General features: G+C 41.0%; 1 protein-coding gene across 50 annotated transcripts in view; it reads left to right on the top strand.

Annotated features, from left to right (window-relative positions):
• EPB41L2 (erythrocyte membrane protein band 4.1 like 2) overlaps positions 1-14,605 on the top strand; it is a 220,415-nt gene that overhangs the window by 130,507 nt on the left and 75,303 nt on the right. For all 50 annotated transcript variants that reach the window (XR_006299058.1, XR_006299057.1, XM_043592371.1 and 47 more), the window contains one exon: positions 2,800-2,904. Coding sequence is in view for 48 of the 50 variants with exons in the window: in XM_043592371.1 (XP_043448306.1) it covers positions 2,800-2,904 (105 nt within the window). In the remaining 2 variants the exon portion in view is untranslated. The remainder of the gene's footprint in view (positions 1-2,799; positions 2,905-14,605) is intronic.

The raw sequence follows: 14,605 nt of genomic DNA, 5'->3' as shown, positions 1-14,605 counted from the left end.
GAAAGAGAAAGGAAAATAAAGGGTAGAAAAGGTGTAAAAAGAATAAAAAATGCCTGATTGAACAAATGTACACACACACACACACACACACACACACACACACACACATACACACACATATATGTATATTTGGTATTAGTATATATAATTCACCAAAAACAAATCCAAAATTATGAGCCTGGTTCCAAAAGAGAAAAAGAGGAGGGTAGAAACAAAAAGACAAAGAAAAATTAAAAAAAAAAAAAAAAAAACACAGCTATTGGTCTCTGGGGCCGTGGCTGTGCTGGTCTGGAGGAGAGGTGGTCTGGTACGGTCAGTGTCAATCTTACTTGGGTAGATGTGCAGTTACCAGGCACGGAAGGGCAGGTTTGGTATAAGCGGGTCTCGCCTCCACGGGGGGACTGCCGTGTTGCTCCCTGAAGCCCCACCTTTGGTGATGGGGAGAAAAATGACGACCCCCCCAATCTCTGCTCCCCAGACCAGGTGTCTCAAACCACGCTGTTCAGGCAGCCCTCACAGAATAGGTCGACTTGCCCTACTCCGCTCTCTCCTACACACTCAGCTGGGATTCAAAACCCAGTGTCTTCAAGGGCCCTGCACCTCACAGAGCCTGCTCTGGGGTAGCGCCACTCTGCCCTGATGATAAAGGCCTTTGGCTCGGGCCTGCAAAGTCTTTTGTCCCTGGGGGAGGCAATAAACCTTCTCCCCACAGTGCTTGAGGAAAGGGACTGTTCTCCCCCAGGGTGCCCCTGAGATCCTACTGCGCCCCAGGGTTGGCTCCTTCTGCCCCCAGGTGCGTGCACAGGGCTCTGGCTTCAGTCTGGAGAAAGTTGTGCACTTTAGAAACCTCCGAGGTTCAGCTCCTAAGGCTGTTTGCAAAATAGAAACTGGCACTCACCGTATTTCTCGTCCCCCAGTCTGTGGTCTGGAGAGGTTTGCCTCTTGTGCTAACTGGATACTGCAATTTCACAGCCCCTCTCTCTTTCTCTTTCTCTCTAGTCTCTCCACAGAAGGAGTTCCCTACCCTCCATACCCGTGCCAATTTATCTCCCCCAGTTTTCACATACATGCACCTCTGTCCCACCAAGCGGTCTCACTCCACCTGTGGAGATCGTTCTGCCACTGCACAGATTGACTTCCTGGATGTCTCAAGTGATCTGACCCGGTTACAGCTGTGTTTGAGGGACAAGGAAAATCCTTGTCCCCTTATATCTCTGCCATCTTAGCTCTGCTCCCCTCTTTTTAAAAGAAACATTACTATAAAACATTTAATAATGAAAGTTCCAGATCCTCCTTTGCATGTCTCTCAGGCATGAGTTTTCCACCTCTGCTCCCACAAAGAGAAGGAAGAAAGGTTAGAGGAGAGAAAAACAGACCCTTGCATTGAGTTTCTGAAGACCGTCTTTTGAAACTCCTTATCAGAGTTGTACTCATTTGAAATTAAAATGTCTTTTATTCCATTTTTGTTCTGTTTTTAAATATTTATGTGGGGAGAGAGGGAGAGAGAGAATCCCAAGCTCTGCTGTGATCACAGAGCCCAGTGTGGGGCTTGATCTGATGAACTGTGAGGTCATGATCTAAGCCAAAATCAAGAGTTGGACGCTTAACAAACTGAGCCATCTGGGTGCCCCTCTTATTCCATTTTTAAAGATAAATGTGTGGGATACCTCAGTTTCCACATAGTGGGTTAACTAATAAGTATCTATTTTGATGGCATTAGGGCATTCATCTTGAGAATGAAAAAGTCTGAGGGCGTGTTCAGTTTTCACTTGTAGTCCAGGGGCCAGCTTCTGTCTATGCAGGGGATGGAGGGGCGTGTGTGACCTGACCTCGCAGTTTGAGTGTTCCCAGGGGTCTGCGTTTTCATTGGAAATGAGTCACCACTTTGTTTTGCCATTGATTAGACTATGAGTTTTTCTTCTGTGCCTGTCCAAGGCTTTTACATCTCTGGATAGCAGCTTCTTAAACAAAATACATCAAACTACTTAAGACAAAATACATCCTTAGAGACTACTGATTTTATTCTCCTAGTTCCATTCCCTTGTATCTTAAAATATTGTTCTGAAGAGTGTCCTGTCATTCTTGAGAAAAAGCATAGCTTGAATTGAAAAATAATTTTTTTTTTCTATTCTACGAATTGTGCAACAAAAAAGCCTAAGTACTGATGGGATAAATCATGTTAGGATCCACTGAAGAATAGGGCTAAATGATTTTCCTGGGGGAGTATATTTCACAAATATAAGCTACCTTGAGGAATTTTGAGGGAGGCAGTTTGGACGTGTTTTTGTACTACTTTATTTTTTAAGTTTACTTATTTTAGAGAGAGAGCACAAGTGGGAGAGGGGCAGAGGGAGAGAGAGAGGGAGACACAGAATCCAAAACAGGCTTCAGGCTCTGAGCTGACAGAGAGCCTGACACAGGGCTCAAACACATAAACTGCGAGATCATGACCTGAGCCCAAGTTGGATGCTTAATCGACTAAGCCACCCAGGTGTCTCTGTTTTTGTACTATTATAAAAATAAGTGAACTCCTGGCATCTTACTTTTTGATTCTGTTTTATATTTTCATAGAGTAGCAAGTAAAGCATTTGATCACGCTTTCATTTTAGAATGTATGCCTTGTGTAGGGAGGAAGAAGAATTCTAAAGTGAAAAGGTTATTAATCACTCTTGTATTATAAGAGATTAGAAAACAAATATATTATGCTAAATAATATTATCTGATGTGAAGTCCTTTATTTGTAGTACTCATGGAATCTTTAGTGCTTGAAAAGTAAAGATGTCATTTCTTTTCCCTCAGAAATGTGCGAAGGGACAAGTGTTATTTGACAAAGTGTGCGAACATCTCAATCTCTTGGAAAAGGACTATTTTGGACTTTTATTTCAGGAAAGCCCTGAACAGAAAGTAAGTGAAATGATTTCAAGTTTGTTTGTTTCTTCTTAGGAAAATACTGTGTTTTTTTCCTCAAGTGGTATAAAATTTTAGCCTTAAAATAATTTATTTTGACACATTTTATATTGTAGAAATTTGCTAAATACTAAAACCTTGTATAGAGAGAATCACCTATAAGTTTTTGCCACTGTGTGAGTGTATATGCTTTTCCACTAATACTATAAGCAGACAGAATGGGATGTCTCATCCTGTGTTAATTATTAGAGACTAAAAGAACTGATTTAAAATGTTTTATGTTGAATTTTTAGCTCTTGAATTCACCTGTATGCTGGGAGTTAAGCATGCCTAAAACAGGGAAGGAAGCATCTTAGAAGGAACGTACTTACCTGGAGGCTGGGGAGAGAGCGTTTGCCTTGCTGTACAGACTGTGGTGCCCATGTGGAGTGAATGTGTTCCTTGCCCTGTTTTGGATTACTGAGGGCAAAAAAGGAGGTGGTGCCCATCTGGACACAGGTTGGGTAGATATGAGCTGCCAGGACCCAGTGCAAATCTGCCTGACATCAAGTGTGTTGAGATTGCTGTGCTCCAAGAGTTTCCCAAGACACTAAGCAGGAGCATCAGAATCCTTTAAATGCTTAATGCCAATTCCAGGGACTGTCAGGACTTTTCAGTTTCATATGTGAATTAAAGAGAGAGATATTAATTCATTCTGGCAATTAACCAGAATTAACCTTCAGCCTTCTGTCTTAGTCAATTTAGGCATTTCTAACAAAGTACCATAGACTGAGTGGTTGAGAAACAACACCGGAAGGCTGGGCAGTCCACAGCAGGTTCTGTGTCTGGTGACGGCCCACTTCTTGGTTCATAAAGGTAGTGCCTTCTGTAACCTCACATGGCAGAAGGGACAGGCAGCTCTCTGAGCCTCTTTTATAAGGATGCTACTCCCATCCATGAGGGTTCCACCTTCATGATCTCATCACCTCCTAAAGACTCCACCTCCAAATACTATCACATTGGGGATTAGGTCTCAAGGTATGAGTGGGGGAGGGGAGGACAAACATTCAGTCTCTAGCACTTTCCTCATTGTCAAGAAAGGACTGTTCCTTCTCTACTTCACTTTGACTAATGGTAGAGAAGATACTTGCGTGTAGGAGTGAAGAGTAAAGGTTTGGTCCTCTGGCACCCTAGAGCGAAGCCCTCTCAAGTCTGTTAGATTGTGCCTGTGGACAGACTCACTGTGATCATTCTGTCTGAGGATGCCCGGAGCGTTTGGTCACAGTCAAAGGAGGTACTTTCCAGCATCTGACATTTTACATCACAGTCAATAGAACACAACATAGTAGATGAACATAGGCTGTGAAGTTATTTGCCCACATGCTGTCATTGTTTTATGTCCTGGTAATGAAATACAGGGTACTAAGGGTGATAATTATCTATAAATTAAAGTTTCTCAATTGGCTTAGTTTTTATAGTCTTGATACCTAATTCGTTTAATTCCACATTTAAGCCAAAGACTATTACATTGGATGCCTGCCTACAGAATAGTATGTGAGTATTCTTACTAGAATTCTGTTTAGAATACTTTTTTCAGAAGTAATAACAAATTAGATATTCAACTAAATAAACTAGTTGCTCTTTTTAGACTTGAAATTAAAAGTGGTCTTGATAATGTTTCCAACCATGGGCCTTCTGCTGGTCCGCAAAGCTATAAAAGAGAAAGTGATGGGAATTGGCTATCATTATCCACTTTTTCTGAGACTACATATGGGGAGATTCATAAAAGCATTTAAGCCGTGTGGAAAAAGGGAAACCATTTAGCATGTTGTAAAATATGCAGAAAAACACGTTCTGTTAGTAGAAACAGGATATGCTACATAAAGACATCTGGTATGTCTGCAACACTAGATTTACATAAGAAAGAGTGGTATTTAGCTAGGATTCACTAGTTTTTATTTTTACAACTTCCAATATATGTGTCTAATCCATATCTTTGACCTGAATCTTCGACTCCTATTTAGCTGCCTACTGGACACTGCACTGCAGTCCATTGTCTCCAAGCAAGCTGGCATCTGCCCCTTAAACTTCATCTGTTCCCTGAAGAGTTAGGTAGAGATTCCTTCCACCTCCTTCCACCTCCTTCCATTGCTTATCAGTCAAAAAGCTCTGTCTTTTCTACCCACTAACATCCTTCTCTTGGTTCTCTCTGTCCACAGTTTTGCTTTGGTTTAGGTCCCTGTCCTCTCTTGCTTTGACCATTTTGTTAGCCTCCTATGTGGATTAACTGCCTGGCCCCAGGCCCCTATGGTGATGCTTCCTTCACACTGCTGCTAGATTGAGTTCTCTGAAGTGCACATTGGATCTTGGCTCTCCCTGGCATAACACCATTTACTGGATACAACCTAATCCTCTTAGTATGGCTTACAAGGCTCCACTTTCGTTTCATTTTCCAGTAACCTCTCACATACGGTCTGGATTCAGTCCACACCAGATTTCTCTCCTAACAGGAGCCTTGTTGGTCCATACTATATCTGCTTGAACATATTATTCTTTACCTTTGGAATGCCCTTCCCATTCTTTTTTGTATCTGAGTGCTTACTTAACATTTAAGTATCCTGCCCTATGAGAGTTTCCTTGACCATTTACTACCACCACCCCTCCAGCTCCCAACTCAAGGGGAGTTGATGTTTCTTCCATCTGTTATCTAGACATTCAGCACAAACCTTATTTATATCAGTCTTTCTTACTGTTACTCTAGGAACTTCTTGAGGGCAGAGACCATACTTTTTTATCTTTGTGGCCTCCGTCTATCTAGACATTAACAAATATCTATTAAATAGTGACTTTGTGCCATCTCACGCCCATTAGTGTGGCCACCAGCAAGAAAACAAAAGAAGAGTTAGTGAGGATATGAAGAAATTGGAATCCTTGAGCACTAGTGGTGGGAATGTAAAATGGTGCAGCTATAATGGAAAATAGTACAGAGGTTACTCAAAATATTAGAAATTATATCATCTAGCAATCCCACTTCTGGGTGTATATCCAAAAGTATTGAAAGTGGCAGCTTGAAGAGATATTTGCACACGCATGTTCATTGTGACATTACTCACAACAGCCAAGAGGTGGAAACAATCCAGTGTCCATCAGTGAATGAATTGGATAAACAAAACGTTGTCCATACAAAATGTGGTGAATGGAATATTATTGAGCCTTAAAGAAGGAAATCCTGTCACAGGAGGAAGCTAGAGGACATTATATTAAGTGAAATAAACCAGTCACGAAAGGACAAGCACTGTGATTCCACTTAAGTGAAGTATCCATAATCAAGTTCATGGAAACAAAAAGTAGAATGGTGTTGCCAGGGACTGGGGCACAGGGAAAATGGGGAGCAATCATTCAATGGGAATAGAGTTTCAGTTTTATAAAATGAAAGCATTTCAGAATCTGTTGTATAGCATTGCTCAACTGTATACTAAAAAATGGTTAAGATGGTAAACTTTAGGTTAAAAAAAAAATTACCTGTGTGCAAAGCAGTGGTACTCCTGTGAATCTAGCAGTAAACAGTTAAGACAAAGACCCTGCCTTCACGATGTCCCCACTTACGTTCCAGTTGAGGAGACCGTGAAAAACTGAGTTAAACAGTTACTAAAATTTGATTACTGCTCTATGGGAGAGCATATTGACGCTGAGATGGCTAGGAGAGAGAATGCTGTTTAAGGAGAGACATAAAGTGGGTGGGCTTGGGCTGTGAGAGGGACAGGGAGGAGAGGGGCATGAGCGGCACTGCTCACCCAAAACAGGAAGTGGCCTCAGGTGAAATTGTGGTTGAGAACGACAAGTAAATGATTGAAGACCGATTGAGGAAAGAGGTAGAATCAATCAGCTGACTGGGTGTGAGGGATGACCCAACACTAATAAGAAGGTCTGGATTCTTGGATGGATGGAAGTGCCATGTAGTGAGTTGGGGAGGGCCCATTGTGGGATGGCAGGGCATATCATGAGTATCATGTTGACTTTAGGCCAGATAACAGCTTTTAGAAGAACAAGTAAGTTAATATATGCCTTGAAGAATGGCTGCTAGCGTGGAGCAGGCATTCCAGGTGGAATCCATCTCAATAATAAAGTGTGCAGTGGGGCAGTTTTATTTCTGGATGGAAATATCATATTTACATTGAGGCTCGTAGTTAAGCATACTTATTTATAACTTCATCTTTAAAAGAATCCAAGGTGGCTTTTATCATAAAACATGTTCCGAATAAAATAGACGTGACTATTAATAGCTAATCATTCTGGGATTCTCACAATGCACCAGGCTGTGTTCGAGCACTTTACAAGTGTTGTCTCCTGTAGTTTTCAGAACAACCCCAAAAGGTTGGTATTATGAACCACACTTTGTAAACACAGAAAGACGAGGCATAGAGAAGTTAAATAATTCACCCAAGGTCACCTAGCCAATGAATATTAACAGTACGGTTCAAAACTGGGTAAACTAGGAAGGAAAAAAAATAGAAAATGCAACAATTTTTAACTTTCTGTCAAGGCATAAAAATGGGTATGCTATTTTATAGCTATCATGACTGGAAAAATGGAAGAATATCCTCTTGCCTTGGAGGGATTTTTCATCTGACGCAATTCTAAAAGACATCCTGCAAGACTTCATATATGGGTTGTTGAAGGATACTGTGGACTACGTTCCCAGTGTGAATTCTCCAGTTGATGTTTCTATAATGGTGTCAATAAATTTAAGGGTGACCCGACTTACTGATAGTGATTCTGTGAGATTCCTTGGCAGTGCTTCCTTAAAGGAACTTTTCCCTTCTTGGCAGAATCACCTGGGAGATGAATTTCCAACTAAGAATTTCATTTTTCTCCTGTCCAGTCTTATGTACTGTTCACTACACACATGTACCCACATGTGCCCCTCCCCCCTCCCCCCACCATTTAGGCTCCCTCTTCCCCGATTAAAAATGGTGCTATCACTGTTTATAAATGGGATATTGCAGGATGTCTTGTGCTGTGTTAAGTAGATGGGATACGTCCTGTCCCTCACGTAGTTTGGGACAGAAAATAGATTAACTTTTTGGTCAGTGTCTTAGTCCATTTGGGCTGCTATCACAAACTGTCAGAGACTGGGTGGCTTATCAAAACAGGAATTTTTCACATTTCTGGAGGGTTGGAAGTTCAAGATCAGGGCCTCAGCAGATTTAGTATCTGGTAAGGATCTGCTTCCTGGTTCACAAACCATGCCTTCTTGATGCGTCCTTACATGGTGGAAAGGATGAGGGACTTCTCTGGAGCCTCTTTTGTAAGGGTGCTAATCCCAATATGAGGGTTCCACTCTCATGACCCAATTACCCCCAGAGGCCCACCTCTTAGTACCATCACATTGGACACTAGGATTTCAACATAGGAATTTTAGGGGGACACAAACCTTCTGACCATAGCAGTTAGGCTAATATTACCCAAGTAGATACACTTCTAGTAATTTCAGTTCCATGACACAACTTAACATACCCTGTCCTAAATACCAGCTGGACATTTATTAGTAACTAGATAGAGGACACTTTTAAGTTTTATTACCTGACAAGGGCCTGTGATATGAAAATTTTAAATTGTTGTGTAAGGGCAAATCTATAAACTTTAGAAATGATATTAGCCCTTTAATATTAACATTCTATTATAGAAAATGAGAATTGTGACAAATACTCCGAATGTGGACAGGTAAGGGACATCCTGCACAGAAGAAAAGTAATCTCTCCAGCATGAATGAGGATGGTGTGTGGGAGCAATTTCAAGTTGCTTGACAGGGCTGGGGGATGTGGCAGTTTCAGAGTCTCTGTATAGGAGGGACCTGTGAGCGATTGGCAAGTTACAAGGAGTTGTTGGGAGGGCTCCTGGGTGGCTCAGTCGGTTAAGTGTCCAACTCTTTATCTCCGCCTAGGTCTTGATCTCAGGGTGGTAAGTTTGAGCCCTGTGTTGGGCTCCCATGCCTGGTGTGGAACTTGCTTAAGAAAAGTTGGGTACTTGTCTTGAAGCTGTGTTTTCTCAGCAAGCAGTGTTTTAACTTACATCATGGGTTAATTTGGGGTGGCTTTGTGAAGAGTGTTGGCGATCATGGGAAAGCTAGGCAAAGAACATTTTTTGGAAAGCCTTGTATCTTGTGCTAAGGAATCTAGATATTCTGATGTGAAGGGTTTTTATAAAGAAAGTGACATGGTCAGATTTGCATTTCAGAAAGAATAACCTGTTCGTGTTGTGAACGGAGATCATAGGTGACTGAGACCGGAGGCAGAAGAAGGTCCGTCATCTAGTCCAGGGATGGTGGAAACTAGGGCAATGACATTAGGAGTGAAGACAAAGGGCAGAGGTACTGAGTAGGTAATGTCTGTAGGACTTTGTGACTCCTCATCTCTGTGGCATAAAGGCAATGGGGGGGGGGGTTGGGGTTAAGTTCCACATTTGGGGCTTGGGGAGCTGGGGAGCTGGTTGGAGACTCTTACATGGGGACTTTGGAGGAGGAGCAGCAGTTTGGGGTTGGGAGCATTTTCATTTTTCTAAGTTGGAAGTGCATGTAGGTTGTTCGCTAGATGATGATTAGGGATCAGGGAGTGGGTGAGGGCTGAGGAAAGTTAACAGTAAAGAATGTGAGAGTGAGCATAAACTAGTGTTTAAGGAAGGCTGGCTTTGAAGAGGACAGATGGGAGAATGATACAACAGGATATAGACCAGCACAGTCCAATAGAACTTTTCATGACGATGAGATGTTCTAGACCTGCTCTATCTAATATGGCAGCCACTAGCCACAGATGGCTATTGATCCCTTGAAATATGGCTGGTGTGACAGAAGAAGTGAAGTGGAATTTTATTCAGTTGTACAAATTTAAATTTAAGTAGCCTCTTATGACTGGTGGCTATTACGTATGACAGCACAGAGTGTTTACTAAGGATTTGGGGGTTGACTGATTTGCTTGGATGGAAAGAACTTCGACTTTGGCTGTGGGAATGTCCAAGGAGAGGGTGCGGTTGGAGCGAGAGGAAAAGGAATGATGATGGAAACTCCTGAAGTGGAGAAGAGAAAGAGGATAAGCTTTGAATAAAGAGGGCAGCCTCATCCCTGAGTCTGCAAGAAGGAAGACCAGGAGTGGTGTATCTGTAAGTTAATCTTAGTTAAGCGAAGCGCAGCCTCAAAGCTCTGAGAAATAGAGGGTGAAATTGTCTGCTAAGAGTGACTAGGGGGTAGCACTGGGGACTCAGAGAGGCAGACTACTAAGGGCAAGTATGTGGATTGCTGTTGACAGTCCAGCTGAAATTGGAGATCATACAATTGTGATGGCAACAGAATACATCGGTGTTTTTCTCTAATTGCCATCTGCACCCTGGGTCTAATAGTGGAGAACTGGAGTATCATAGCGGTTCCCAGTTGGGTGTGTCCACAGTGGTGATGGTAAGAGGGACAGAAGATCTAGAAAACTGGAGATGCTGCTGAGATGGTAATCCAGCTGCTTATTCACCAGAGACCCAGGAAGGAACATAACTGAAGCTGAAATGGGCTAGTAGGTTGGGAGAAGATGGCTGGGGGCCAAAGGATGAAAGTCCAAGGAAGCTGAAGATTAGGTACTGTGAGAATTAATGGGTAGAAAACTTAGCAGAAGAGGAAAGGGTTGTATCTGAGAATGGGATGATGAAATCTAAGGAGGGTGGAGGACACTGTGTGATGAGAAGACCTAGTGTTCAGGATGAGAAGGTATGGCTGGAGTTGAGGAGAGTCTCAGGTCATTGAGGCAGAGAATATTAGTATAAGGTTAAGTTTGGAGGGTTCTATATCTCTTAATTCCTTATTTTCCTTTGCAGTTTCTCTTATGAAGTGGGGATGAAAATGCCCGTATAATAATTAGGCACACACTTCTATCTAGGCTTTAACCAAAGAACATAAGAGGAATAAACAACTGGCTGTGCTTTCTGAAATTTCTAACCTCTCAGAAAATTTAACGCTTACATGTAATTGGCAGTATACTTAATTATTCATGTATAATCTGATTTGCTTTCATGACTTTTATATTTTTTATTCATTCTCACGTAGACAAAACCCAGTCCTCAAGACGTCTAGGCAAAAGGACTCTTATTTTTCTAATATAGACTTGAATGGTGTCCTAATTTTTTCCCCCAAGAATGTTATTACCATTGTATCAGCTTGGCTTAATCAGTCCTATTGTGTTTGAAACCCACGTAGTTTCAACAATAGGATACTATAGCGTACAGGAATTTAAGCTGCTGGCTTTTTCATGCTGAATATTATCTCTATTTATAGAAGTTTCAATCACTTATTTCAACATATTATAAACTGAAGGCGAGGTAAAGCTATGGTTATTTGTATAAAAATTTTCCATGGAGAAAAAATCTAAACTCTCCTTTGATTTTAGTGTAGTACTTTCTCATGGTTGAGATCTTGAGTTGGAAGCTTTTCAATTTACTCTAAGTATGAAAATCTATCATTATTACTGTTAGAACTTTTTAATGTCTCTTGAAATTTTATGTAAACTTTACTATGGAAAATGCCATTAAAAATTTGTGGAATCAAGCAACATGTTACTCGTTTATGTATGGAATTTCAAGTCCATTTAGTTCTTGGATTCATGTCTAACTGGAACCATCATTAAGGGTTTTGGACCCTCTTTAAAGGGAAAAACATTGTCTTGAATTTTTGATGTTAATAGAGTTTGGCATCTAGCCCAGGGATTGTTATTTTGCTTCAAGCCATATTGAAAGAGGAGCTTGTTAGAAGTGTAGTTGATATCCACAGCTAACTTTATGAAAATTGATTAAAGTGTCTGTCTGATAGCCTGTCCATTTCCCTCCGGAAAACAGAACTAAAAACTCATATACACTATTTGTCATATATAAACTATTCTTTAATAAAATTCTGTATTCAATCCAGTTGTACGTTCTCGTACCACAGACAAGAGTTGAATCACGTTCTCCCAGGTGCGTAGTGAACATTTTGCTCTAATGTAGAAAGCCTGGAACTTCCCTGCTAATGCCAGCATTAGGGCAGTGTTCTATTAGACCTCATTTAGGCAGAGGTATAATAAAGGGGACCTGCTTCAGCACTATAAATTCCTAAGAGAAAAGTGAAGATCTTAGGTAAGCTTATGCTTTTAACATTTGGTAATGCAGGGTCGGATGAATTTAACTTCTCTCACCTGACCAAGTTGACAACCACCAAAAGTGAGGAAGGCACAGCTAAGCATTTGGAAAAAAAACTTCTGTGATCTTCGCATCCAGCCTGAAAGGGTATTAGGCGAGATGGATGGCTTTTTGGGGGGGGGGGGGAGGGACTCGGAGACAGATTTTGTGACAGTATCCTGGGTTATTATCTAGGTCTGTGGTGCTCAGTGGCCTGCGGCGCAGACGACCACACCCTTGGACTGCTTGTGGGCTGCTGCTGGTTGATGGGCCTGGCTGTTCCTCTTTGTCGGGCGAAAGTGGTTAGCACCTTGGTGGAATGACGACTGTAGGTCTTGGCATTATTTGATATAGCTGTTTAGTGTGATGGGGTAGAGAAAGAAATACTTACATGTAGGCACATGGAAGCCACCATCTGCTAGGGCTTTCTACAGGAGGCTGTAGAATGTTTATAAAATAGAAATAAAAATAGAATATTTAGCCAGTGAAGGCTGGGCATCTACCTGTGAAGCCAGTTGATGGACTTGAAAAATGTCTCTGTGCATCTGACTTTTAGGAAGAGACATTGAAAGAAATCTAGGGCTATGCTACTCCAAGGGTGCCCCCAGCACTGGCACTACCTGGAAGATTGTTAACAAGGAAAATTCCGGGTCCATACTATAGAACTTACCGAATTGTAGTCTGCAGTTTGACTAGATCTTCAGGTGATTCAGGAAAACCTTTTAAGGTTTGAGAAGTGCTGATCTAGGAGATCAAATATCCTTTTGAGGTGACAGGATGGTAGAAGTTTGGAATGTAGCAAAAGCCAGTGGCTCACATTTGAGAAGTGTGCCAACAACCATAGTCACTTAGGCAGGAGTTAAGCCATTCCCATTATACAAGGACTTTTGGACCATATAGTCTCTGAGGATTTTCTTAACACCAGCATCCTATGAATCTAAATATAATAATTCTTAATCAGGGTTTTATATTTTCCTAGATGTTTTTGTTGTTAGAGGAGAATTGAAACTCATCTTTATGTAACCCTTTTTCTGGTAACAGGTATTGAAAATGTCTACAAAAGACTTTTCACTCGGGGGCGGCTAGGTGGCTCAGTTGATAAAGCGTCTGACTCTTGGTTTTGGCTCAGGTGATGATCTCGTGGTTTGAGAGTTTGAGCTCTACATCGGGCTCTGCGCTGGCAGCGTGGAGCCTGCTTGGGATTCTTTTTCTCCCTCTTTCTCTGCCCCTCCCCTGCTCGTGATCTCTCTCAAAGTAAATAAATCAGTATCAAAAGAAAAATGTGTCCAGATATTTGCTTTGCTACTTAGTTAAATTTCTATAATCTTCTAATGCAGGTTTTTGTTCTTAACCTTTTTTGTGCCATTAATTCCTTTGGCTGTCTAATGAATTCTGTGGGCTGCTTCTCAGAATAGTGATTTAACTATATAATAAAATGCAGAGGCCTATAGAGGAAGTCAAGAAATAAACAATATTCTGAAGATATTAAATTTGGGATGGTCACCAGTATCTAACTATAGTGGAATATGGAAGTATTTTTGATTGCTACAAGTGACAGAGGTAAAGGTAGTGCTGATATTAACCAGGACTTTTTCTCCCACATTCATAATTGATGGTAACGCTAGATTTCAGTTAGAGGTTAGTGAAAGTAAAGATGTTACTTTTTTCCCCCAACTGAGTCATAGTCTTCCAGTTTTGTGTTCTAAGATGAGTTGATAATATTCTAGGACCCCATTTTAATTTTAGTTTACTTCTGCTGGAAGCCTGTGATAGGATTCCTTGTAATTTTTATTTATTCCTTGGTTTACATGATATTCAGAAAATAAATATCTATATTGGGTGCATACTTTTGGTACAGAGTGGAGGTAAAAAGGGGAAGGTGAGGAGAAGGGATACCAAATTGAATGAATTGAATGAATGAATTGAAAGTGTAGTTGGCAAAGTAGTTTACTTTTATTTTTAATAAGCCAAGATACATTTTATTGAAATCCAGTGTGGATTTTAGGTCTTTTTAGTTTTGCATTTGTTATGTGTACCTTAAAGTTTTCTAAACACTGAGAAAAATCCCGATCTTGCCTGATTATGAATTGCCTGGAGCTGTCACTTAAAATAGAGATTCTCAGGCCCCTTTCCTGAAGAATGTTTCAAGAGGGTAGTGGGTAAATCTGTGTTAACAAATTTGCCAGATGGATTCTTATCAGGCAAAACTTAGTAAAGCTTAGCTAGATAATACTTTAGTCCAAACGCTTCAATGTATGTGTTAGTCATACTGGTAATTATTTTCATGAGAAGGGGTATGTGTTGCCTTTGTTTCCAGGAAGATTCTTCACTGTAGTAGGGTAGCTTTGTAGAAAGGGCAAATATTAGACAATTTTCTTTAAGGAAAGAGGGGTCCGATTTTTATTTCATCTGGCCCATGAAGACAGTGTGTCTGATTTGTTAACTTTTTCTGGGTAGTAACATTCATATAAATAGTAACTTCTTTAATATATGTAACACCCCACCTTTGGAAATATAAAATTATGTGAAGAAG

This window comes from Prionailurus bengalensis, chromosome B2, assembly GCF_016509475.1.
Source record: "Prionailurus bengalensis isolate Pbe53 chromosome B2, Fcat_Pben_1.1_paternal_pri, whole genome shotgun sequence".
NCBI classification, from domain to species: domain Eukaryota; kingdom Metazoa; phylum Chordata; class Mammalia; order Carnivora; family Felidae; genus Prionailurus; species Prionailurus bengalensis.
This window is presented reverse-complemented; position numbering and strand designations above follow the sequence as displayed.